The sequence below is a fragment of the Diceros bicornis genome, chromosome 9 (assembly GCF_020826845.1).
Source record: "Diceros bicornis minor isolate mBicDic1 chromosome 9, mDicBic1.mat.cur, whole genome shotgun sequence".
In the NCBI taxonomy this organism is placed as follows: domain Eukaryota; kingdom Metazoa; phylum Chordata; class Mammalia; order Perissodactyla; family Rhinocerotidae; genus Diceros; species Diceros bicornis.
Genome location: NC_080748.1, coordinates 83,578,727 through 83,603,569, shown reverse-complemented (window position 1 = coordinate 83,603,569; position 24,843 = coordinate 83,578,727). Strand labels below are relative to the sequence as shown.

General features: G+C 40.1%; 1 protein-coding gene across 1 annotated transcript in view; it reads right to left on the bottom strand.

Annotated features, from left to right (window-relative positions):
* MYO16 (myosin XVI) overlaps window positions 1-24,843 on the bottom strand; it is a 463,175-nt gene that overhangs the window by 65,008 nt on the left and 373,324 nt on the right. Inside the window, exons 30-32 of the mRNA XM_058548472.1 lie at window positions 20,298-20,544; window positions 18,119-18,390; window positions 1,528-2,643 (exon numbers count right to left, since the gene is read on the bottom strand). Of these exons, the coding sequence (XP_058404455.1) occupies window positions 1,528-2,643; window positions 18,119-18,390; window positions 20,298-20,544 (1,635 nt within the window). The remainder of the gene's footprint in view (window positions 1-1,527; window positions 2,644-18,118; window positions 18,391-20,297; window positions 20,545-24,843) is intronic.

The window sequence follows — 24,843 nt, the reverse complement described above, 5'->3', positions numbered from 1 at the left end:
CTTGCTAAGTGTTCTTCGTCTTGACCTACTTTTCACTTATTCAGATGGCTTTCTAGATTTTCTAGAGTTTTTGTACCTAAAGTAATTCTCCTAATCAAAAGATGACAGCTAACGTATTTATGTATTTTCTTTAGGAGAAAGAGCAGGTTAATGAGTACATAAAATGTTATATCACACGTCAAAATTTTATTGCCAGTCCTACCACCTGCCCCTAAGGAAGGTATTTAACCTCTTGAAGTTTCCTGTCTCTGTACAGTGAAGATGTTAATAGTTGCCATCTACCTCAGGTTAATGACATCATGACTGAAGGGACCAGTTACAATGTCCTTAAAGAGAGGATGCTTTATATTAGTGTAATTCTTCCCCCAAATACAGAACATTGGGAAATATCTTGGTTTAGTAGAAAAGCCTTAAAATCCTTTATGGAAGATGACTGTATTCTTTGTGATTATTAAGAGAATCTGCCAAAATAGCACCTTTGGCACAAAGGCGACCTCATCTGAACGAAACAGCATGTGGTTAGCTACTTACAAGAGATTAGTAAAAATTCTTAATGAGGATTTTTTTGCTAGCTGCTTTCTGCTTCTATAGGGACACAGAAATACATACATTTTTATACAGGCAACAGTCTCTGGCTGCAGCAGCCTCGGGCTGAGCTCACTTGAGTGGACTAACTGCAAACCGTGCCTTAGGCTGAGTTGCTCAATGAGGAGACACAAATAGAACAGAACCGAGTTAAAAGGTTCCTTGGGCGGTGTAGGGACAGAAGAAAAACCATTTATTCAAAACAATATAAAGGTGAGTGGTAATAAGTGTAAGGTGGTAACTGAATAGGTAATCTTCCTAGATACCAGGAGTGGAAGTGAGATGGACAGCAAGACAGAAGAACACTCAGGGGTTAATGGTGAACTGTAAATCAAATAGGAATCACAACACAATGCTACAAAAATACCATTTCATGTTCTAAGGAAGTATTATTAGGAAAAAGAAATCAGTAGCTAAAATTAAATCTTGTTCTATCTTATGACTTATTGTCATAAGAATTTATTAAACCCAGTTTTAGTGCTATGCATTTTTATATCATAAGCCTTTATCTGCAAAATGGAAATATTCTTATCCACTTGGCCACATTGGTTGCATAAGATTTTATTTTAAGTTATCGCCTCTGAATGACCACTACAATCACCTCAAACATTATTTTAATTATACATAGTTATATGTGTATACGTCTATGTCCATCCAGTGATCGATTGCTCTATCCTTCCTTCCTTCCTTCCTTCCTTCCTTCCTTCCTTCCTTCCTTCCTTCCTTCCTTCCTTCCTTCCTTCCTTCCTTCCACATATCTATCCAACTATCCATCCATCTATCCATCCAACTATCCATCCATCTATCCATCCATCTACCTATCCACTTACCTATCCAGCCATCCATCCATCCATCCAACCATCTATGTATCTCTCCATCTATCTACGTATCTATCTGTCTATCTCAATGTGCAGAAGGGGGATAAGTGTCGATTCTGCTTACCTTCCGGTTCCCTTATTCTTCTCCCCACCGCCGACTTCCGGAGCACGCTCCTTCCGGAGTTAAAGAGACTGGTTAGCTCGTCCAGAGGGCTGCCGATTGGTCTGGAGTTTGGGGGGCTGTAGGGGACTGGAGAGGAGGAGGAGGAGTTGGCCTTCCTATGGTCGGCTCTAGCTGCCTTCCCGGGGGAGTAAGGAACCTTGGAGAAAGAGCTGCACGGCCCCCCGGCTGGAGCAGAGTTGGGCTTTTGCTGCCCCTTGTGCCGATCTGGGTTGGCCGCCCCTTTCCCCGCGGTGGGCGCGCCGGGCTCTGGCGGGAAGGTGAAGTGTGCGGGCGGCCGGGGGGCGGCAGCCGGGGGCGCGGGCGGGGGCGTGGGCGGCGGAGAGCCCTTGTGGCCCCCGTTAAATACCGGGAGGCCGGGGGACGCGGGCCTGTCTCCGTCCCCTTTTTGGTTTTTGGAATACTGCGGAGACAGAGGGCTCGAGCCCTCGGACTGCACAGGGTACTTGAGGTTGGTTTCCAGGACTGGCAGCTTTTTCACCTCCAGGGGCGTCAGGGGCGACTCGTCGGAAGCGGGGGAGCAGGTGACCGGAGTGGGCGGGAACACCAGGAGCGGGGGCCGGTGAGGGAGCAGGTTGGGGAAGGGCGCGGGAATGTCGCACGCGTCCTTGCAGGGCCCGGGCGCCTGGCCGCTCCCGTCGCCGTCCTCCAGGGAGATGGGGTTCCGACCGTCACCCAGCAGAGGGGGCGACGCGGACGCCGAGGCGCCCGCCCCCGCGCCGCCGTCCTCGGGGGGCACGAAGTACTTCATCTCCTCGTACACGGCCTCGGCCTGCTCGGGGCTGCCGGCGCGGCCCAGCATCTCAATGTAGACGGGCTCGGCCTCGGCCTCGGGCGCGGGGGGCGCGGGGCGCGCGGGGACCCCCGGCACGGTCCCCGGGGCGCGCTGCGGGCCGGCTCTGCGCCGCGCGCCCGCGACCCCCGCCGCCCCCGGCCGGCCGCCCGAGATCTCCTCCGAAGAGCCGCTGAGCTTGGTGGTGGGGCTTCGTTTTGGCTTTCGAGGAGGAACCTTTTTCACGGTGCTGTAGTCATCACTGTGCGGTCTGGGCCGGGTGAGAACTGAGGAGGGCACAAAGAAGTGATGGGAGGTGTTAGCGAGACCCCAGGGCCGCACAGCCACGAGGACCGGCGGGCTCGGGCAGCCCTTCCCCGCGCGGCTCCTGCGCGTCCCCTCGGCGAGGACCAGGCCTGCATCCCCCCGCCCTCCAGGATCCCGGCCCACCCTACACTTCACAGGTCTGCCAACAAGAAAACGAGCTTTGATCTAGGAGCTGGAGGACAACTTCCAGCACTTAAGGAAGACGTAAAGGGGACAGCGAGGTGGCCCAGGGTTTTCAGACACCTGCAGAGGGGAAGGGCCTGGCCATGCAGCGGGAGGGGGCGCTTCAGATCAGCTGCAGGAAACTCTTAGACTTGCACTCTTGGGGCCTGACACAGGTGTGAAGTGTGTATTGGCTGAACTGATCCCAGGCTTTTACAAAGGAGAAAACAGAAAGCTAGGGAGAGCAAGCAGGTTAGCTAATTCGTGGCATATGTATGCTTCCTGTAGGAAATGCATAAGCTTGATTATTAAGATAATATAAAATGAACAAAACAAAATATCAACAAAAGCACCTCCATGCATAGAGAGATTTTTTTTTTTTTAAAGAACTTTGTTAAAATGATGCTAAGGGTGAGTTTTACAATTAATCAGTATATTTGGATCCTTAACAGAAACATGTATTTAACAGGGAAATCAAGAGTGTAACATTTCACTAAGAACTTCTTAAGTGGAAAGCTCTTAAATTGAAAAAAGGGAGATATTTAGAAAAACAAATATAATATTAGTAAGAACTAGTTTTGAAAGAGGGAGAAAAAACTACTTAAATATGACTAAAACAATTATTAAAGGTTAGGTTTAAAAGAAAGAAATTCCAAAAGACGTCTTTTTCTAATATATTTTTACTATAAATTGTAATAGTGTTTTTATTAAAAAATAATTTCTCTGGAAACTGAGATGTTAGTTTTAGAAAATTGCATAGTTTTACTGAAATATCTAAACTTCTCAAAAATCTTGACCTATTTTACTAATTTGGCATTTTACTAATCTGTAGGAATTCTTGATATAAACACATCTAAATTTGTTGAGTTCCTGGGTTAACTAAGGTAGCCAGGTTTTTGTCTCACTATGGCTGCATATATGACAGCAGTCTCTGTCCCCAGTTTTGGGGAGACAATGAAGTCTAATGGTTAAAATTGAGGCTGTGGAGCCAGATAGACTTGGATTCAGATTTTAGCATGACCATTCATTCATTCATTCATTCAACCATTCATTTAGTAGTGCAGTCAACCAGTCTTCACTGAGACACATTTGTGAATACTGAGAAAATGTATTTCTCTGTATACCTTCCTCTGCCCTAGTGGGGAGTGTCAGACAATAAAAAAAAGTAAATAAAACAAATGAGTAAATTCTAGGGCATGTTTCAAAGTGATACATGTGATGAGGATGAGGAACAACAGACCACAAGGAGGGGTCACAGAATTGTGTGTGTGTGTTTGAGGGAGTGGCAGGGGTGCAAATTGTAATTTTAAAAGAAATATTGGTCAGATCTCACTCAGCTTCAGTACAGTCGTGCATAAAATGGTGACGTCAGTGATTATCTTGGGGAATGAAATAGATGTTGTATGCAAAGTGCTCAGCTCAGATTCTGGACGATTGTAAACGTGAAACAAACGGGAGACATCCAAATGAGAATGGAAAAAAACAAAGTTAATTTTCTAACACAATGGGCATCTTTGTAAGCCAGTATTATACAGGGTTCCCAAAAGCAGCCAACTTTTAAGAATAGAAAATACCAAAAATGCACAAGTCTGTAATTAATAAGCATTATTCCAAAGGCTTTCCATGTGCTGAAAGACAGCCGCTCATAAGCTTCTCCTAAAAAGTTAATGAACCAAACAAATTTTTAACATTAGTATTATAGAGATGTTCTGAAGATTTTAATAATTTAAAGGATTTGTGGCAGATTGTATTTTCCAAAACTGGCTTCAACAATATTTTCAGTCCCACATGCTCTTCCAGAACCTGGAAACTGGGAGGGTCTCTGAGACTGCTCCCAGTGAAAAAAATATGGCAAAGCGGATGCCGCCTACCTTCTGAGGCTGGATCATAGGCAGTACAGCTTTTGCCTGGCTCTCACTGTCTTGGGACACATCTTGGTGGCCCTGATCTCTACGGGAGAGTTCTGTTTACCCTGAAGCAGCCAGGCTGTGGAGAACATGTGGAGGGGCCACACAGAGGTGAGAGGATCCCATCTGCTCCAGCCCTCAGCTGTCTGGGTTTTCCCAGCTCAGACACCAGAAACGTAGTGAACTGAGTCTTCAGATGATTCCAGCTCCAGCCACTCTCTGACTACAGCTGTGTGAGAGCCTGCGTGAGAAGGGTGTAGCACAGCCAACTAGAGCCCAGCCAACTACTAGAACGTAAGAGAGAGATAATGATAAAATCATCATTGTTATTATAAGCCACAAAATTTTGGAGAGGTTTGTTGTATAGCAATAGACAGCTCATACAGATATTGGTACCTGGAAATAGAGTGCTCCTACGAAAAACTTTGAAAGTGTGGCAGTGACTTTGGGAAATTGGAGGAGTCTTGAAGAGGCTGTTAGCAGAAATAAGGTGATCTTCAAGAAAGCTCTTGGTGAGGTTTAAAGGAAAGTGAGGAAGATGTTGGAAACTAGAGGAAACATAGCCCTTTTTCTGCCATTGTGGAAAGTTTAGCAACACTGTCACCTGCAGTAATGTGGAAAATAGAAGACACACTTAAGGAATTGGATGATCTAGCTAAGGAGATTTTTCAGGCAGAGTGTAATAGCCGCTTGTTGGATTCTTCTAGCTGCCTATAGTAAGATGTGAGAGTGAAGAGATAAGATAAGAAAGAACTATTAACTGTAAAGAAGCCAGAACTTTCTGGGTTTGAAAAGGAAATGGTTTCTCGCTGCTAGACTCCAGATGGCAAATAATTCTCAAGTTGAGAAATGACTTCCAAGCCAAGATGGAATCTGGGGCATTTCCAGGAAAACATTATCTAATGATGAAGCCAAGATCATGACTATGAAACCCTGTGTTTAGACTTCAGTAAGATTTAAGGTGGTGCTTCATGGACCCTTTCAAGGCAACAAAACCACAAGACTCCTAACAATATCAAGAGTATTTCTCCACAGAAATGTTGCAGAAAGCCCAAAGTAGAGAAGAGACTATATTAAAGAGATCTGTGGATATGGCTTTTGACTAATGGAGTGGGTTATAAATTGATTCACAAGAAACTCACAAAGCTTTTAAAGGAAGTGTATCAGCTTGCACTGAAAGGGGCAGAGTCAGTACAAAATGAAGAGGCTTTGGTGCCTCAAAATGTTATGAGCAGGAAGCAGGCTGAGAAAACTACCAGCCCCAAACATGTCACCTCTTGTAGATTAGGAATTATAATTCAAAGGTGAGCCAGGATTCCAGAACATGCACCTAGAAGCCATGGAAAATCATTTCTAGGCACCAGAACTAAATCCTAATCAAGGCACAAGCAACACTTGCCCAGGTGTGTTCAGAACTGCTCTGTGCTACTGCCTGCTGTATGAAACCTGACTTCTCCCATTTCAAACAGGAGCATCCTACACCTGTCCTTCCAGGGTATGTTGTCTGTGTGCGGAACAGGTAACCTGTCTTCAGAGAGAAAGGGACATACTTGAGGAGCTGTCCACCTAAGGAGCCTTACCTGAGCAGCCAGGATACCTGGATCTGACTCAGATGATGAGATTTAGAGCTTGGGCCTGAGCCTGATGTGATGATAGGATGAGGCTTTGGGGAGTTTGGAGGAGGGGTGAGTGTATCTTGTTAGTGGGAAGGAAGTGGATTGTTTTTCCCAGAATGTGGACTGAAACAGATGGCATTTTTCAAAAATTGGCCACAACAGTATTTCCATCCAATCAAGAGGTGGAGTCTATTTCTCCTTCCTAAACTTGGATGTGCCTTTGGGACTGCCTGACGGATAGAATGTGGTGGGAGTGATGCTGCATGACTTCCAAGGCTGGCTCATAAAAGGTAACACAGCGTCCATCTGGTGTTCTTTTTCCTGGAGCATGTGCCTTTGACACATTCATTCTCCATGTAAGATTCTCCAGCTACCCTGAGGTTGCCATGCTGCACAAACCATGTGGAGAGACCACCTAGAAATAGAGATGCCCAAGCGGTCCCAGTCCTCAGATGTCTGAGGCACCAGTCATGTGAGTGACCAGCTTTCAGATGATTCCAGCCACCACTTGCAGCTTCATGAAAGATGTTGAGTGAGAACCACCCAGATGAGCCCAGTTGATAACCAGAACCCGAAAGATAATAACAAAATGATTGCATTTTATTTAAATCACTAAGTTTTAGATGAGTTGTTAAGCAACAGTACATAACTTATATGATAGTCCCTCAAGGTTTGCTTTAGATGCAATGAAAACCTTTTTTGTATTAAACTATTATAAATAAAAGTAGCATGGCTTGCTAGGCGGCAGTTGAGAGACTGGCCTCTAGTGTCTGACTGCTGGATTGAAAGCTTGGGTATGTGACATGGGACAGTTACACCACTGCTCCCTAAAACTCAATGTCTTCTCTATAGAGGAGTCATGATGATAGTCCCAATCTATTGGGTAGTTCTAAAGATTGAAGATACTTAGCATAATGCCCAGCACATAATAAACACTTGATACATGTCAGCTATTATCATCATCATCTTGTTATTACTATGCAACTGGAAATTAATTATGAGTGATAGGGTTTCTTAGAGTGTGGTCTGGGGTTCAGTAATATCAGATCACCTGGGGTGCTTTACTAAGAATGTGGATAGTGCAGTTTCCTGTCACACTCCATAACTGCTAAATTAGAATCTCTCAGGGTGGGAACTGGGAAGCTTAATTCTTCATAAACTAAAATTAGAAAACTACAGTAAGAGAATTAAAGTCTAATTTGATTTTATGGCTATTTCTTTGTGTGTGTGTGTGCGTGTGTGTGTATCCACACAAGCACTTGCTAATAGTTCATTTTCAAATATGGATTTAAGAGCTATTAAAAATGAATTTACAATTTCTTCTAAAAATAACAGAAGATCAATGAAACTAAAAGCTGGTTCTTTGAAAAGATAAACAAAATCAATAAACCTTTAACCAGACTCATCAAGATAAAAAGAGAGAGGGTCCAAATAAATAAAATCAGAAATAAAAGAGCAGTTACAACTGACACCACAGAAATGCAAAGGATCATACAAGACTACCACAAACACTTATATGCCAACAAATTGGAAAACCTAGACGAAATGGATAAATTCCTAGAAACACATAACCTTTCAAGACTGAATCATGAAAAAATAGAAAATCTGAATAAACTGATTATAAGTAATGAAATTGAACCAGTAATTTAAAAACTCCCAAAAAACAAAAGTCCAGGATCAGATGGCTTCACAGGTGAATTCTACCAAGCATTTAAAGAAGAGTTAACACCTATTCTTCTTAAATTATTCCAAAAAATTGAAGAGGAAAGAACATTTCCAAACTCATTTTATGAGGCCAGCATTACCTTGATACCAAAACAAGATGAAGATATCACAATAAAAGAAAATTATAGGCCAATATCCCTGATGAACATAGATGCAAAAATCCTCAACAAAATATTTGTAATATGAATTCAACAATACATTAAAAGTATAATGCACCATGATCAAGTGGGGTTTATTCTAGGGATGCAAGGATGGTTCAATATCTGCAAATGAATCAATGTGATAAACCACATTAACAAAACAAAGGATAGAAAATCACATGATCATCTTGATAGATGCAGAAAAAGCATCTGAGAAAATTCAACATCCATTTATGATAAAAACTCTCAACAAAGTGAGTATGGAAGAAACGTATCTCAACATAATAAAGGCCATATAAGACAAGCCCACAGCTAACATCATGCTCAGTGGTGAAAAGCTGAAAGCTTTTCCTCTAACATCAGGAAAAAGACAAGGATGCTCACTCTCACAGCTTTTATTCAGCATAGTATTGGAAGTCCTAGCCACAGCAATTAGGAGGGAAAAGGAAATAAAAAAGCATCCAAATTGAAAAGAAAGAAGTAAAACTGTCACTATTTGCGGATGACATGATACTATATATAGAAAACTCTAAAGACTCCACCAAAAAATCTATTAGAAGTAATAAATAAATTCAGTAAAGTTGCAGGATACAAAATTAATATACAGAAGTCAGTTGCATTTCTATACAGTAAAAAGAGCTATCAGAAAGGGAAATTAAGAAAACAATCCCACTTACAATTGCATCAAAAAATGATAAAATACCTAAGAATAAATTTAGCTAAGGAAGTGAAAGACCTATATTCTGAAAACTATAAGACAATGATGAAAGAAATTGAAGATGACACAAATAAATGGAAAGATAAACCATGCTCATGGATTGGAAGAATCAGTATTGTTAAAATGTCCATACTACCCAAAGCAATCTACAGATTCAATGTAATCCCCATCAAAATACCAATGGCATTTTTCACAGAACTAGAGCAAAAAATCCTAAAATTTGTATGGAACCACAAAAGACCCTGAATGGGCAAAGCAATCTTGAGAAAGAAGAACAAAGCTGGAGGTATCATGTTCCCTGATTTCAAACTATATTACAAAGCTATAGTAATCAAAATAGTATGGTACTGGCATGAAAAACAGACTTACAGATCAATGGAACAGAATAGACAGCCCAGAAATAAATCCATGCATATATCCTCAGTTAATTTATGACAAAGGAGGCAAGACTATACAATGGGAAAAAGACAGTCTCTTTAATAAATGGTGTTGGGAAAACCAGACAGCTACAGGCAAAAGAATGAAACTAGACCACTATCTTACACCATACACAGAAATAAATTCAAATGGATTAAAGACTTGAATGTAAGACCTGAAACCATAAAACTCCTGGAAGAAAACATAGGCAGTCAGTTCTTTGACATTGGTCTTAGCAATATTTCTTTGGACCAGTCTCCTCAGGCAAGGGAAACAAAAGCAAAAATAAACAAATGGGATTACATCAAACTAAAAAGTTTTGCACAGCAAAGGAAACCATAAACAAAATGAAAGGCAACCTACTGAATGGGAGAAGATATTTGCAAATCATACATGCAATTTGCAAAGATTATATCCAAAATATATAAAGAACTTGCATAACATAATATCAAAAAGACAAACAACATGATTAAAAAATGGGCAGAGGACTGGAATAGATATTTTCCCAAAGAAGACATACTAATGGCCAAGAGGCACATGAAAATATACTCAACATCACTAATCATCAGGAAAATGCAAATCAAAACCACAATGAGATACCACCTCACACCTGTTAGAATGGTTATTATCCAAATACAAAAAAATAACAAGTGTTGGTTGGAGGTGGAGAAAAGGGACCCCTTGTGCACTGTTCGTAGGAATGTGAATTGGTGCAGACACTATGGAAAACAGTATGCAGGTTCCTCAAAAAATTATAAATAGAACCACTATATGATCCAGCAATTCCACTTCTGGGTATTTATCCAAAGAACATGAAAACACTACTTCAAAGAAATATGTACACACCCATGTTCATTGAAGCATTATTTACAGTAGCCAAGATATGGAAGCAACCTAAGTGTCCATCAATAGTTGAATGGATCAAAAAGTCTTACTCAGCCATAAAAAAGGATGAAATCATGCAATTTATGATAACACGGATGGACCTAGAAGATATTATGCAGAGTAAAATAAGTCAGACAAATACAAATACCATATGATTTCACTTATATGTGGAATCTAAAAACCAAAACAAAAGAACAGACCCAGCCCTGATGGCCTAGTGGTTAAACCTAGGTATTATGCGGAGTAAAATAAGTCAGACAAATACAAATATCATATGATTTCACTTATATGTGGAATCTAAAAACCAAAACAAAAGAACAGAGCCAGCCCTGATGGCCTAGTGGTTAAACCTATCACCGGGTTCATTTCCCAGTCACAGAACCACACCACCCATCTGTCAGTTGCCATGCTGTGGCAGCAGCTCGTATAGAAGAACTAGAAGGACTTGCAACTAGGATATACAACCATGTACTGGGGCTTTGGGGAGGAAAAAAAAAAGGAAGATAGGCAACAGATGTTAGCTCAGGGCGAATCTTTCTCTGCAAAAAATAAAAAAAGTTCTCATCACAAGAAAAAAAAATGCATAAAGAAAAACCAAATGAACAAACAAAATAAAACAGAAACATACTCATAGATACAGGAAACAAACTAAACTGGTGGTTACCTGTGGGAGGAGGGGTTGGGAGGGCAGGTAAAATTGTTGAAGGGGATTAAGAGGTACAGACTTCCAGTTATAAAATTAGTAAGTCATGGGGATGTAATAATGTACAGCATAGGGAATATAGTCAATAATGGTGTAATAACTTTGTATGGTGACAGATAGTAACTAGTCTTATTGTGGTGATAATTTCATTATGTATATAGATATTGAATCACTATGATATACACCTGAAACTAATAGAATATTGTATGTCAATTATACTTCAATAAAAAAGAAATTAAAAAAATAAGGAAAGAATAGTCTTGCTGGATATGGAAAAAAAAGAATTTTCTTAATTTTTTTTAGTCATAAGATATATGGGTAAAACATTTGTGACTAATTGAAAATTTGAATGAGATGGGTTCAGGTAGACAGTTCATGGTCACAGGACACATTTAGGGCAGGTCCTGGTGGCATAACAGTAACTTAAGGGTTAAACTCCTCATTCTCAAGCCACCACTATTTCATAAACTTGACTCTTATCTGAGCTACTATGCAATATCTAGTGTCATCTTTAGCTTCCGTTAGTAGATAAAAATTTTCTTGTACAAAACACTTCCCCCTTGAATATTTTGCTAAGGAATGTCGAGTGCCTTTTAAGTCATCATTTTCACCAGGACACAAGTTATTTGGCCCCATTCTCACTGAGAACAAGATACATACATATGTAATTTATGAGAAATAAGAAATGAAAAGCTCGCTCATCAAGAAAATATTTGTATCTGTGTGTGTATGTTTCCTTTGTATTCCAGTTCCTCTGGTGTGATTTTGCCTAGTTTCAGAGCAAACGTAGGGCCCAGCACAGGACCTTGGACATAAAGGATGCCTAAATAAACGCCGGCTGGCTGGAGCTACATACACGAGCGCATGTAGTGTTGATTTACGACCAGCTACAAATTGGACAAAAGGGTTTCTACTGAGCTGTGATATATTTCAAGCTTGTTATAACATTTTTTTTGGTGGGAGGAGTCCATTACCTTTGCTCCCACCCCATCGTTACCCATTGGATGGCACCCCACATGCCTAATGGCGCTGAAATGTTCTTCTCAACCTTTCCCTGGTTCCCAACAGGGGTGAGCCCTCTTCTCTGTTCCACACCCACCCATTCTCTTGGCTATCACTCTGCTTTTCTCACAATGTTTGCCCATTTTTCTCCCCCACTGGTCTCCAAAGCCCTCAGGGAGGAGCCAGGATCATGGAATACACTTAATTTGTGTTGAATGGATGTATGTGTTGTAAGATGAGAAACATGCCATGGTGTTCTCCTGATATGTCCAACGTGTGCCTGTTGGCCATCTATATATGGCCAACAATCTCAGGACAGCATTCATGGGAGACCTAATTTCTGCCAAATTTCAGGTGATAGAAAAAAATATTATAAAGGGACTTCTGCTAAACATATGCTGGCAAACCAAGTCTGACAAATCTCAAGTGTCTATTTTGAACCCTGCAAATCGTGCTCATTTTTGATTTATTGATAAGAAGCTCATTCTGCTTTAATGGAAGCAGCATAAAGAAGTATATTTCTATAATATGTATTTACTTTTCCAATAAATATTTACTGAGTGCCTACTATGTGCCAAGGGCTGTTCTAGAATAAAGATATAAACAAGAAAGTAAAAAAAAAAGAAAAAAACAGAACGTTATTTCCAAATTAGGCACAGAGCTGACCATTCTTGTATTTGTACCTATAAACTATGTTTTGTTGAGAATGGAGTTGTACTGTAATTTTTTAAAAATAATTATGGGATTCCCCTAAAATTTATATGGAGCAACATAGGACCCCGAATAGCCAAAGAAATCCTGAGGAAAAAAAGAACAAAGCTGGAGGTATCACACTCCCTGATTTCAAAATATACTACAAAGCCATAGTAATCAACATAGCATGGTACTGGCACAAAAACAGACACACAAATCAATGTAACAGAATCAAGAGCCCATAAATAAACCCACACATCTATGGACAGCTAATTTTTGACAAGGGAGCCAAGAACATACAATGGAGAAAGGACAGTCTCTTCAATAAATGGTGCTGGAAAAACCAGACAGCCACATGCAAAAGAATGAAAGTAGACCATTGTCTTACACCATACACAAAAATTAACTCAAAATGGATTAAAGACTTGAATTTAAGACCTGAAACCATGAGACTTCTAGAAGAAAACATAGGCAGTATGCTCTTTGACATTGGTCTTAGCAACATATTTTCAAGTACCGTGTCTGACTGGGCAAGGGAAACAATAGAAAAAATAAACAAATAGGACTACATCAAACTAAAAAGCTTCTGCACAGCAAAGGAAACTTATCAACAAAATTAAAAGACAACCTAACAATTGGGAGAAGATATTTGCAAACCATATATCTGATAAGGGGTTAATCTCAAAAATATATAAAGAACACATACATCTCAACAACAAAAAAACTAATAACCTGATTAAAAAATGGGCAAAAGACCTGACCAGACATTTCTCCAAAGAAGATATACAGACGGCCACTAGACACATGAAAAGATGTTCAACATCATCAACTATCAGGGAAATGCAAATCAAAACTATAATGAGATATCACCTCATGCCCGTCAGAATGGCTATAATTAACAACACAGGAAACAACAAGTGTTGGAGAGGATGTGGAAAGAAGGGAAATCTCATACATTGCTGGTGGGAGTGCAAACTGGTGCAGCCACTATGGAAAACAGTATGGAGATTCCTCGAAAAATTAAGAATAGAACTACCATATGATCCAGCTATCCCACTGCTGGGTATTTATCCAAAGAACATGAAATCACAAATGTGTAAAGATACATGCACCCCTGTATCGGCTTGGCTTGGCTATTATTGCTTGGCTATTATGCACAATAGCCAAGACTTAAAAGCAACTTAAGTGCCCATCAAGGGACGAATGGATAAAGAAGATGTGGTATATATAAACAATGGAATACTACTCAGCCATAAGCAACGATGAAATCCAGCTATTTGTGACAACATGGATGGACCTTGAGGGTATTATGTTAAGCGAAATAAGTCAGAGGGAGAAAGTCAAATACCATATGATCTCACTTATAAGTAGAAGACAAAAACAACAATAAACAAACACATAGAGACAGAGATTGGATTGGTGGTTACCAGAGGGGAACAGGGGAGGGAGGAGGGCAAAAGGGATGATTAGGCACGCGTGTGTGGTGATGGACTGTAATTAGTCTTTGGGTCGTGAACATGATGTAATCTACGCAGAAACAGAAGTATAAAGATGTACACCTGAAATTTATATAATGCTATAAACCAATGTTACTACAATAAAAAAAATTATGGATTCCTTAAGATGTTGTTTCTAAGGGATGGGCTGCTGGAGTCTGAAGGAGGATGAGTGTGGAAGTCACATCACAGAAGGGGGAAATGATGGAACCTAGAGTGTCCGAGAGAAACCTGTCCTCAACCACTTCACCGTCCAGTCATCGCTGGGTTGGGAGACAGCCTGCACCTTGAGCAGAGAATCAGCTCTTCAGAGGGACACTCAAGCGGGGAGCACTCCAGCAAAGAGCAAGTGAAGCCAGGGCCCTGTTCTTCCTTTCCTAGTCACTATTTGCACAGAGTAACCCCAGACTTTTAAAAAATAGTACTTTCAAATAGTTGGCTCTACTTTGTTAATAGTTTGCAAACAATTGTTAACATTTACTGGCCCATAAAATTGTTTCCAGCTTTTGAGGCACAAAAGTAGTGAAAAAAATGAGCCTTCCGTCCTGCCTCTCTTTACTACGACCATGTTTATTGGATGAAAACCTATAGGAAGGGCACGTGTTCATAAGAACAGGACTGGGCTCAAAGATACCAACTGTAATGTGACCCAATTATTGGTTTCTCTAAGATCCTTGGTCCCCATTCTCCAATCCGATCTCCTGTCACTCTATAACCTCTGAATCGATTAGCAGCTTTATTTGTAAAAGAAAAGAATCGGAACTTGATTTTTCAATAGGTCACAAGGAATGGCTCAGATAATAAACTGAACTCAGCTGTGGTCCTTTTTCTTATGAAATCAAGGTTCACAGAGCATTTTAAATAGTGATGCAATTTTCTTCCTATCTTTTGCAGAAGAAGGATAATTTTGTGACATGTAATATTTAGTGCAAAAAGCTGAGTATTGCTCCTGTGGCAAAAACATGAAGCATTTAGAATCACTGCTGTCTGGGAGAACTTCCTGTGATGACAGGAAATTCCATGCCTGTGGCTGTTGAGCACCTGGAATGTGACTAATTTCTGAGGAACTGAATTTTAAATTTAAATTTAAATTATTTTAAATTTAAGTAGCCACACATGGCTAGTGGCTACTGTACTGGACAACACAGGTTGAGAATGTACTAGAATGGTGTAGTGCTGAGAGAAATGTCTAAGGTGCTACAACTGATTTCACTTCTATTCTCCTCGGCCACCTTCTGCTCCTGTCACAAAGCCATAAATGGGACCAGTGCCACTGCTGATGGCTAGATTGTCACATATGGGTGTAGCCACCTTTGTCACATTACGGGTTAGAAATCTTGAGCACTGACGACCTGAGAGAATAAGTCTCTTCACTGGCTCCTGATTCCTAATGCTACAAGACTAACCAGCACATCTATCCAACTAAGCAGATTAATTTGCTGATTCTTAAAGACGCGACGTAGAGCACACTCCCGAATGCAGGAGTTCATCTCCAGCGCAGGAGATGTGGTGCTGGTTGTGCAGCCATCAGGATGTAGGAATCCTGTATTGTGAGAATGAACGCATAATGCAGACTGTAAAAAAGGAACCAATTTATCCACTCACCCTTTCACAAGCCTCCAAAATATGAGTTCCCTGGGGTGGGACTCAGTGGGGGAGACACCTACAGACACCTTAGAGTCACATGTGAGCTGAAATTAGCTTCCAAGAACCTAAATTTTTCACAAAAATCTTGCAAGTCTAAAGATACCACCTCATGTGTTTCAAACAGTGGGCCTTGTGATTCCCCATAGTAAGGAATCTAAAAGTTTTACATCTGCGGTCTTTCTTACTTCCTCTTCATTAATCTTTTTTTTCTGTCATTTTCTTTTGTATATATTTTTATCTCCTTTGGTTCTTGAGTCACTTTTTTTTTAATTGACATTTTTTTTGCTGCCCATCTGAGAGAGCCCAATTTTATTCTCAATATTTTGTCTCCTTTCACAACGTGTGACTAGTTGGCACCTGATAACCCCCAAATCTCAACTCCAGGGCAGTGAGTCTTTTGAGGTGCACACCAACAGAAAGTGTTTTCAGACTTTACAGGCTATTTTGAGGCCTAGTTATCTAAATTTACAGAGCTTGTTCAAATTTGGATGGGGCGCCATCTCATGTACACTGCAGTTTTCAGTCTTGTTTCGTATTGGTTTTTCAATCTATGATGCTATCTTGAGTCTTTGTTTCACATTCTCCACATCTCATTAGTCTTAGCCTTTTAGATACTATTCTTCCTCCTCCCGCATGCCAAAAAAATCTTTCTTCTTATTTCAGTCACCCCTTTTTCAGATCTGTACCATAAATCTAATACAGAGTTCTAAAAGTAATAATGAGGGAAATGCTGTTTATTCTACTTTCTCGGGGAGTGTATTTATGATCTGTGTAGACTGTCAGCCTCTTTAAGTTTGCACAGTCCATTGGGAGGGTGCCATGTTTCTCTGGAGCCCTGTTCTAGCTTTGTGTCTATGTTCACATTTACATCTACCTGAAGACCCTCCTCTAGATGATTTCCCTATTGTCAGTTCTCACCTTTCATTGTCATCCTTATTACCATGACACTAAAAACACACACTTGGACTCTTCTCCCCCAAATTATGAATTTCTCCTACATCTCCATCTAAGTATTATTGTAACATGACTCATATCTTACAACAGCAACACTGTTTTTAGTAAAAATTCTCCTAAAGATCTATTCTTTCTTAAAGATACCAATAAAAAGCATTTTTGAAGATATCTGGGGTCTACTCATTGTTCCAGGCTTCTGGCCCATGGTCTTTCCATGTCTCCATGGTGTCAGCCATCTTTTCCCAAAGGTGAGCTGATCGCTTTGCTGTGCATTTGCATTTTTGGTTTACTTATTTACCAAAGGAATAGTGTTCCATCCTACGTTCAGAAAATATTTTCTAGCTAAACCTATGCAGCCATTTCTTTAGAATTTCAACCCCCCCACCCTTCTCTACCACCTCCTACCACATGTATTTTTCTCTGTGACAATGATCCTCTAAAATACAACCTGTGTCTACTTGTTTATTGTGTTAACTAACATCTGTCTTCTCCACTAGAATGTAAAGCCCATGAGGGAAGATAGCTTTGTTTGTTTGGAAGTACTTCCTCTATTTTTCATAATTCTAGAAATTAATAATTAAGCAATAATAGTCACATGAACTAATCTATGAGAGCTCTGATTGAGAATAAGCTGTGATTTACTCTTTTTGGCATAAATATTTGTAGACCACCAGTGCAGAAACTTTTGTTGTCTGGTCCCAAAAGTTTCACGGACTGAATTTCACCATTACCTGATTCTCCTCTGCACGAATCGTTTCACTTACCGCATGATAAAGCAGCTTTAATTTTTTTTTTTTATAATTTTATTTATTTTTTTCCCCGAAAGCCCCAGTAGATAGCCGCATGTCATAGCTGCACTTCCTTCTAGTTGCTGTATGTGGGAAGCGGCCTCAGCATGGCCGGAGAAGCGGTGTGTCAGTGCACGCCCAGGATCCGAACCCGGGGCCGCCAGCAGCAGAGCGCATGCACTTAACCGCTAAGCCACGCGGCCGGCCCAAGCAGCTTTAATTTTTAATTAGATTGTGATAACAGGGAAGCCTGATAAAAGTTTTTAGCTTTTTAATTAGTGAAAATTTACATGGATTAGCGACTGACTTGCTGAATTGTTCTGGTTTGAGGCTCCTCATTGAATGTTGAAGTTGGGATGGGAGTTAAAGAAATAATATGTAAGTAGCTTTTCCCTAAGAGGCTTAGAGATTTGAATAAATATTATTTATATTTAATGATTAAAGAGCGGTCAGAAAGCCAACAATTGGATTTATTTCTTTTAAAAATATATTAGGGCAATCATACTCCCACGGGGCCCTCAAAGACCAAAGTCAGAGCACCAATAACCCAACAAGGCAGCCTCCTCCTTCCCCGTGGCTAACCTTCACTCGCGGATTCCTTAGCTGCGGCCCACAGGCAGGCGCTCACTGCCTCATAGGAGGCGCTCAGCCGCGTGGTGGGGTCCCTCTTTGGCTTGGGTGGAGGCTGTTTCCGTGGTGACGGGAGGCCACTGCTGTCATCCAGGCTGAACACCGAATGCAGAGAAGGAGACCGGGTGGATGGGCCAGCCAGGGACTGGACCAGGCCGTCCACTGCCATGGGGACTGGGACGGAGCTGCAGTGAAAATGCCTGGGTCCACCCTTGTCTTCAGCTCTTGGGGGGAACAAAACACAAACAACACTCCACCAGAGAGGCCCAGATGCATTATTCAGGTGGTAACAATGACCCTGCTCAAGCGGACATCATCACAGCTTTTTGGTAAACAGCCTTCCCTGCCCAGCTGGAGGATGTGTGCGCAGCTCTCTGGTGCCTGGCGCATCCAGAGAGAGCTGCCTATCCTTCCAGCTCCCGCTTTATGATAAATAAGCACGTTGGAGATTCATCATTATGATTTTTTAAAAATCTGACACTAACGCAACACTTCTTAAGGAGTGCCACATTTTCTACTAGGCATTCACTGAATGAATTTTTCACACTCTGATTATTAAGCAAATCAAGAAACCAGAATTTCAATCTGAATGATAATTTCTGGGAAATCCATCTTAATAGAGAGGTACTGATGCATCAGATGCTGGGAGTTCATCATCATTTCCCCTTGCAAAAGAGTATATACTCCACTTAAAACTATCAGAAATTTACATTTTGGCTCTTTCTCTCTCCTCTTTTTCCCCTGCCATTTAAATTCCATCAGCAACTATTTAATTATGTGCAGAATTATTATTTTTCTTCTGTTGCTCCATCTGGTTGCCCAATGCCAAGTGAACTGCTGCTATTCAATAAACAAATACACAAATACTTCTTCACTTAATTTTATATTAGGCAAATGAATACATAATCAAATTGAGAAATTGGGGTGGCTGTTTAGCTCCAGCAGAGAAAATAATAAATATTATTCTTGAATTCATATAAAATTAATAGTTATCTGGTTTGAAAAATGCCTTCTGGCTTCACATGTCAATGTAATCATGTACTAGCGAGATGCCAATGCAGTCACGTTACAAGGAGTCTCCGAGCATTTGTTTTTATAATTATATCTTTGCGTGGCAGAGCACCAACAGGGCTGGGATCTACCACAAGGCAGAGCCAGACACCCATGTAGAAAATGAACTAGCTGAAGATGAAAGCATGGCACTCAGTGGATAATTTGTTTTCCCTGTAATGTTTAATTACAGTTTTCTGTACAAAGGGAATTTTTTCAGTGTTTAATCACTGAGATATCTGAAGTTAATTAGTGAGAGACACATCACCATTTCCACTTTAATAAAAAATCTTTTGACATAGGCAGTCAAGGTGCAGGGAAGTCATTTTCAGTGAGAAACAACTAGATATTACCAAGTTCCTATGGAAAAACAAACATCTTCCTGGCAGCAAATTAGGATTCAAAAGACCTGGGTTCCTGCCCTTCTGGAGAGGGGTGTGAATCATAGGTGTTCTCATCATTCACAGAGAGGAAAGAGCCATAAAATGGAGAAGGACCAGGTTGCGCTCACGTTTCTATTTCAAACTCAGCATCCAAAGTAAACTTTAAAGTAAAAAGCTTTTCCCAAAGGTATCCTAATTGGCAAAGAAAATGTGACAGTATACTAAAGGAAATATAATATATACAACCATTTATTGATTTCGCTACTTTTATGTTTCCAGAGTGGCTTCTCCATTTTTTTCAAATTTCCAGAAGTTTCTTTGGCTTAGCCTTATATGCATGACATTTGTATAAAGATGTCAAGAACCTAGCTATATATTTTTGCTAAGACAGAAATACTAGATGCCTTAAAACTTCATGCTTGAGCTGGTAAATGATGCAAGCATTGTAGGTGAAGCAATAATTATTTCATATAACTAAACTAACACAGAGAGCACCTATTTCATGAAAAGGAAGCACAGGAAAAGCATCCTTTTAGACTGCTAGGAGGTTTCAAGTAACAAACCACGCATGCATACATGCCTGTTCCCATAACTACCGTCACATTTGATTGAACTTTGCATTAAGGGCTGTCAGAATTTTCTTGACTCCATTAGATCCATTACAGAGGTAATTAAAATTGCAGACTATCTGTCTTTACCTTTTGTTTCCTTCCTCTGGCTTGTTCCTGGCCTCCAGCTTCTCTTTGTGGTAAGTAGCATTCATTTCGTTCCTGAGCCGGTCATTTTCCCGGGCAATGTCCGAAGCGTTCTGAATGACCAGGGCATCATAGGTCTTCAGCCCCATGTCCTCTGTAATCTGCAGAAAGCTGTTGATGGACGTGACCTCTTGTTGTCTAATGCTCCTTTTCTGAAGCAAGTGCTGGCGTGCTAGAAATCCTCTTATAACTTCCACAAAAGAGCACAAGCTTGAGTCAGTAAGAGGAGCAAGAGGGAAAAACGCAGGCACACACAAGCAAAAGTCACAATACATATATGTCTGAGCAGCTATAAAAGAAGACACATTTAACCCAGAATAAGAATTTACTAAAGCATTCTAATCTTGTGTTAACAAAGATATCTAAATTCAGTAATAATAACACTAGAGTCAAAAATCTTTAACCTGAGTGAGATTGTCCAGGTAACATTTATAATAAAGCTTCCATGCTTCTTTTGGTAACACAGGCTGGACATTGATGGACTGGAATAAAATCAATGGGAAAGAACTAGGTTCAAGCACCAGAGAATTCTGGGATGTGGCTGCAACTGGACCATTTTGGGATGCACAGATCAACTTTCATTCTATCAGATTACAACAGAAACATCTGAGGCTCCTGGAGTTAGTCTTCGAAAACATCATGCTCGTATTGTTAATAAGACTGTGATTCAACTCCTAGAAAAACTAACATTGCATTTAAGACTGTGAGAAGAGATTGTGTAGAAGTATAGAACATCCTTCCTGCTCTCCCAGGAAGTAGGGCTAGAAAAATGTGTAAGAACCGGGGAAACAAGTAAGTGAACACACTTTGAAACTGCTATTATGTCAGTAACAAATGTGAGGCTTGAGAATAAAAATAATGACCACCATTTAAAGGCACTTCCATATGTTAGGCACTTTATTCTATCATTTAATGCCAAAACTAAATGATAATTAATATATCATTATCTCCATTTTGTACCCAAAGAAAGAGAAGCTTAGTGAGGCTAAGAAAATTCCTCCAGGTAAACACAACCAATGAACGGTAGAGCCAGGATTCAAATCTCTACGCTTATGAGGCCAAACTCATTGCCGCAGCCTCCGACCGTATAGATGTGGTCTCAGCTCTCCAGAGAGCAGACCACCAACAGGGAAATCCTACGGAGGCATATTTGTGATCAATGTGAGGAAGAATTTTATTTGATTTATCTTTCATTGAAGTAACATTGGTTTATAACATTATATAAATTTCAGGTGTACATCATCATATTTGGATTTCTGTATAGACTACATCATGTTCACCACCCAAAGACTAATTGCCATCCATCACTGTACACATATGTCCTATTACCCCTCTCACCCTCCTCCCTCCCCCCTTCCCCTCTGGTAACCAACAATCTAATCTCTGTATCTATTTCTATGTTTGTTGTTGCTGTTGTTTTTATCTCCTACTTATGAGGGAAATCATACGGTATTTGACTTTCTCCATCTGACTTATTTCGCTTAGCATAATACCCTCAAGATCCATCCATGTTGTCGCAAATGGCAAGGTTTCATGTTTTTTATAGCTGAGTAGTATTCCATTGTATATATATATACCACATCTTCTTTATCCATTCATCCGTTGATGGGCACTTAGGTTGTTTCCAAGTCTTGGCTATTGTGAATAACGCTGCAATGAATGTAGGGGTGCGTGTATTTTGACGCATTTGTGTTTTTGTGTTCTTTGGATAAATACCCAGAAGTGGAATAGCTGGATCATATGGTAGTTCTATTCTTAATTTTTTGAGGAATCTCCATACTGTTTTCCATAATGGCTGCACCAGTTTACATTCCCACCAGCAGTGTATGAGAGTTCCCTTTTCTCCACATCCTCTCCAATGCTTGTTATTTCTTGTCTTGTTAATTATAGCCATTCTGACGGGCGTGAGGTGATGTCTCATTGTAGTTTTGATTTGTATTTCCCTAATAATTATCTGTATATCTTCTTTGGAAAAGTGTCTGTTCAGATCTTTTGCCCATTTTTTAACTGGATTGTTTTTTTATTGTTGAGATGTATGAGTTTTTATATATTTTGGAGATTAACCCCTTATCAGATATATGGTTTGTAAATATCTTCTCCCAATTGTTAGGTTGTCTTTTCACTTTGTTGATGGTTTCTTTTGCTGTGCAGAAGCTTTTTAGTTTGATGTAGTCCCATTTATTTATTTTTTCTTTAGTTTCCCTTGCCTGATGAGACATGGTGTTCGAAAAGATGCTGATAAAACCTATGTCGAAGAGTGTACTGCTTATGTTTTCTTCTAGAAGTTTTATAGTTTCAGATCTTACATTCAAGTCTTTAATCTATTTTGAGTTAATTTTTGTGTATGGTGTAAGATAATGGTCTACTTTCATTCTTTTGCATGTGGCTGTTCAGTTTTCCCAGCACCATTTATTGAAGAGACTTTCCTTAATCCATTGTATGTTCTTGGTTCACTTGTCAAAAATTAGCTGTCCATAGATGTGTGGGTTTATTTCTGGTTATTTATTTGATTCTGTTCCATTGATCTGTGTGTCTGTTTTTGTGCCAGTACCATGCTGTTTTGATTACTATAGCTTTGTAGTATATTTTGAAATCAGGGAGTGTGATACCTCCAGCTTGTGCTTTTTTCTCAAGATTCCTCTGGCTATTTGGAGTCTTTTGTTGTTCCAAACAATTTTAGGATTCTTTGTTCTATTTCTGTGAAAAATGTTGTTGGGACTCTGATAGGGATTGCATTGAATCTGTAGATTGCTTTAGGAAGTATGGACATTTTAACTATATTAATTCTTCTAATCCATGAGCACGGAATATCTTTCCATTTCTTTGTGTCTTCTTCGATTTCTTTTAATAATTTTGTTTTATAGTTCTCAGTGTACAAGTCTTTCACCTCTTTGGTTAAATTTATTCCTAGGTATTTTATTCTTTTTGTTGCAATTGTAAATGGGATGGTATTCTCAATTTCTCTTTCTGCTATTTCATTGTTAATATATAGAAATGCAACTGATTTTTCTATGTTGATTTTGTATCCTGCGACTTTACTGTATTCATTTATTACTTCTAATAGTTTTTTGGTGGGTTCTTTAGGATTTTCTATATATAAAATCATGTCATCTGCAAATAGTGACAGTTTTACTTCTTCCTTTCCAACTTGGATCCCTTTTATTTCTTTTAGGAAGAACTTTCTAACAATGAGCACAGGGTATAAATGGATCAGGGCATGTTCTGAGAAAAGGAGTTGGCTCCCCATCCCTGAGCATGTTCCAGAGGGGTAAATGGCCCCCTTTCATGGATACTGTGGACAGGTGCAGGCAGAGGAATTCCCATGTGGGCCTTTGCACTCTAAGAGCCTTCCCTTCCAACTCTAAGTTTCTAAGATTAGAAGGTGTTGTTTGCGTTATAACAAGATCTATAATTTCAATGTGTATAGCAAAGACACTTTATTCTTGTCTGTAGGGAGGAGGGGCATCCTGTAAAACATTAAGTGCCTTAAAATATTCCATGGCTATAGAAGAATAAATGTGGGTAACCTACAATATTCACTTTGATGCCTTTACTTGATTACAAGGTGGAAAGCTGAACACAACTCTCCACAATTATGGTTTCAGAGGCAAATAATACACAGACATCTAAAATGCTTAAGGTTCTTTTTTTTTTTTTTCAGATGGCAATACTAAATGTTTAGTTACTCTGAAATGCGGTTGTATTAAGTTAACTGTAAAACAGTCATGCTGAACTAATCTTTTTTTGTGTGTGTGTGAGGAAGATCAGCCCTGTGCTAACATCTGCCAATCCTCCTCTTTTTTCTTGCTGAGGAAGACTGGCCTTGGGCTAACATCCGTACCCATCTTCCTCCATTTTATATGGGATGTTGCCACAGCATGGCTTGCCAAGCGGGGCGTCGGTGCGCGTCCGGGATCCGTACCGGCGAAGCCCAGGCTACTGCAGCGGAGCGCATGCACTTAACTGCTTGCGCCACCGGGCTGGCCCCTGCACTAATCTTAAGGGGAAAAAATTAAACAGTAAAAGGTACAATCAGACTTCCAGAAGTATAAAACGTGGAATAAAATGCAGACGTGTTAACCATGTGACCGGCACATTGAGAGAAAGAGGCAGAACAACTGAAATCAGCCTTCTCACTTGTTCATTCTTGTTACATTAAAGAAATTGAGACACTGATTTTGAAAGGGTGAGGTGAGGGTATATTCAAGATGTTTAATCTCTCGGAATAAAGGGAAGATTAATGTGGCTGTGCCAGATTCTCGAGATCTCTTCCTCCAGCAGAGCTACCCCTGCATTTACATGCACCCGGGCATCTGTGGTCCCGGGGGACTCCACTTACTCACATTTCCTACAGGCAGCCTTTTAAAACTCTTTAAAAATGTTACACCAGTTGCTAAAAATTGATATCTTTAATAAGAGACAACTAACAGAAATAAATTTGCTTCCAACAGATATTGATACTTGTTCTCTTTCTCATGATTTCAACAGA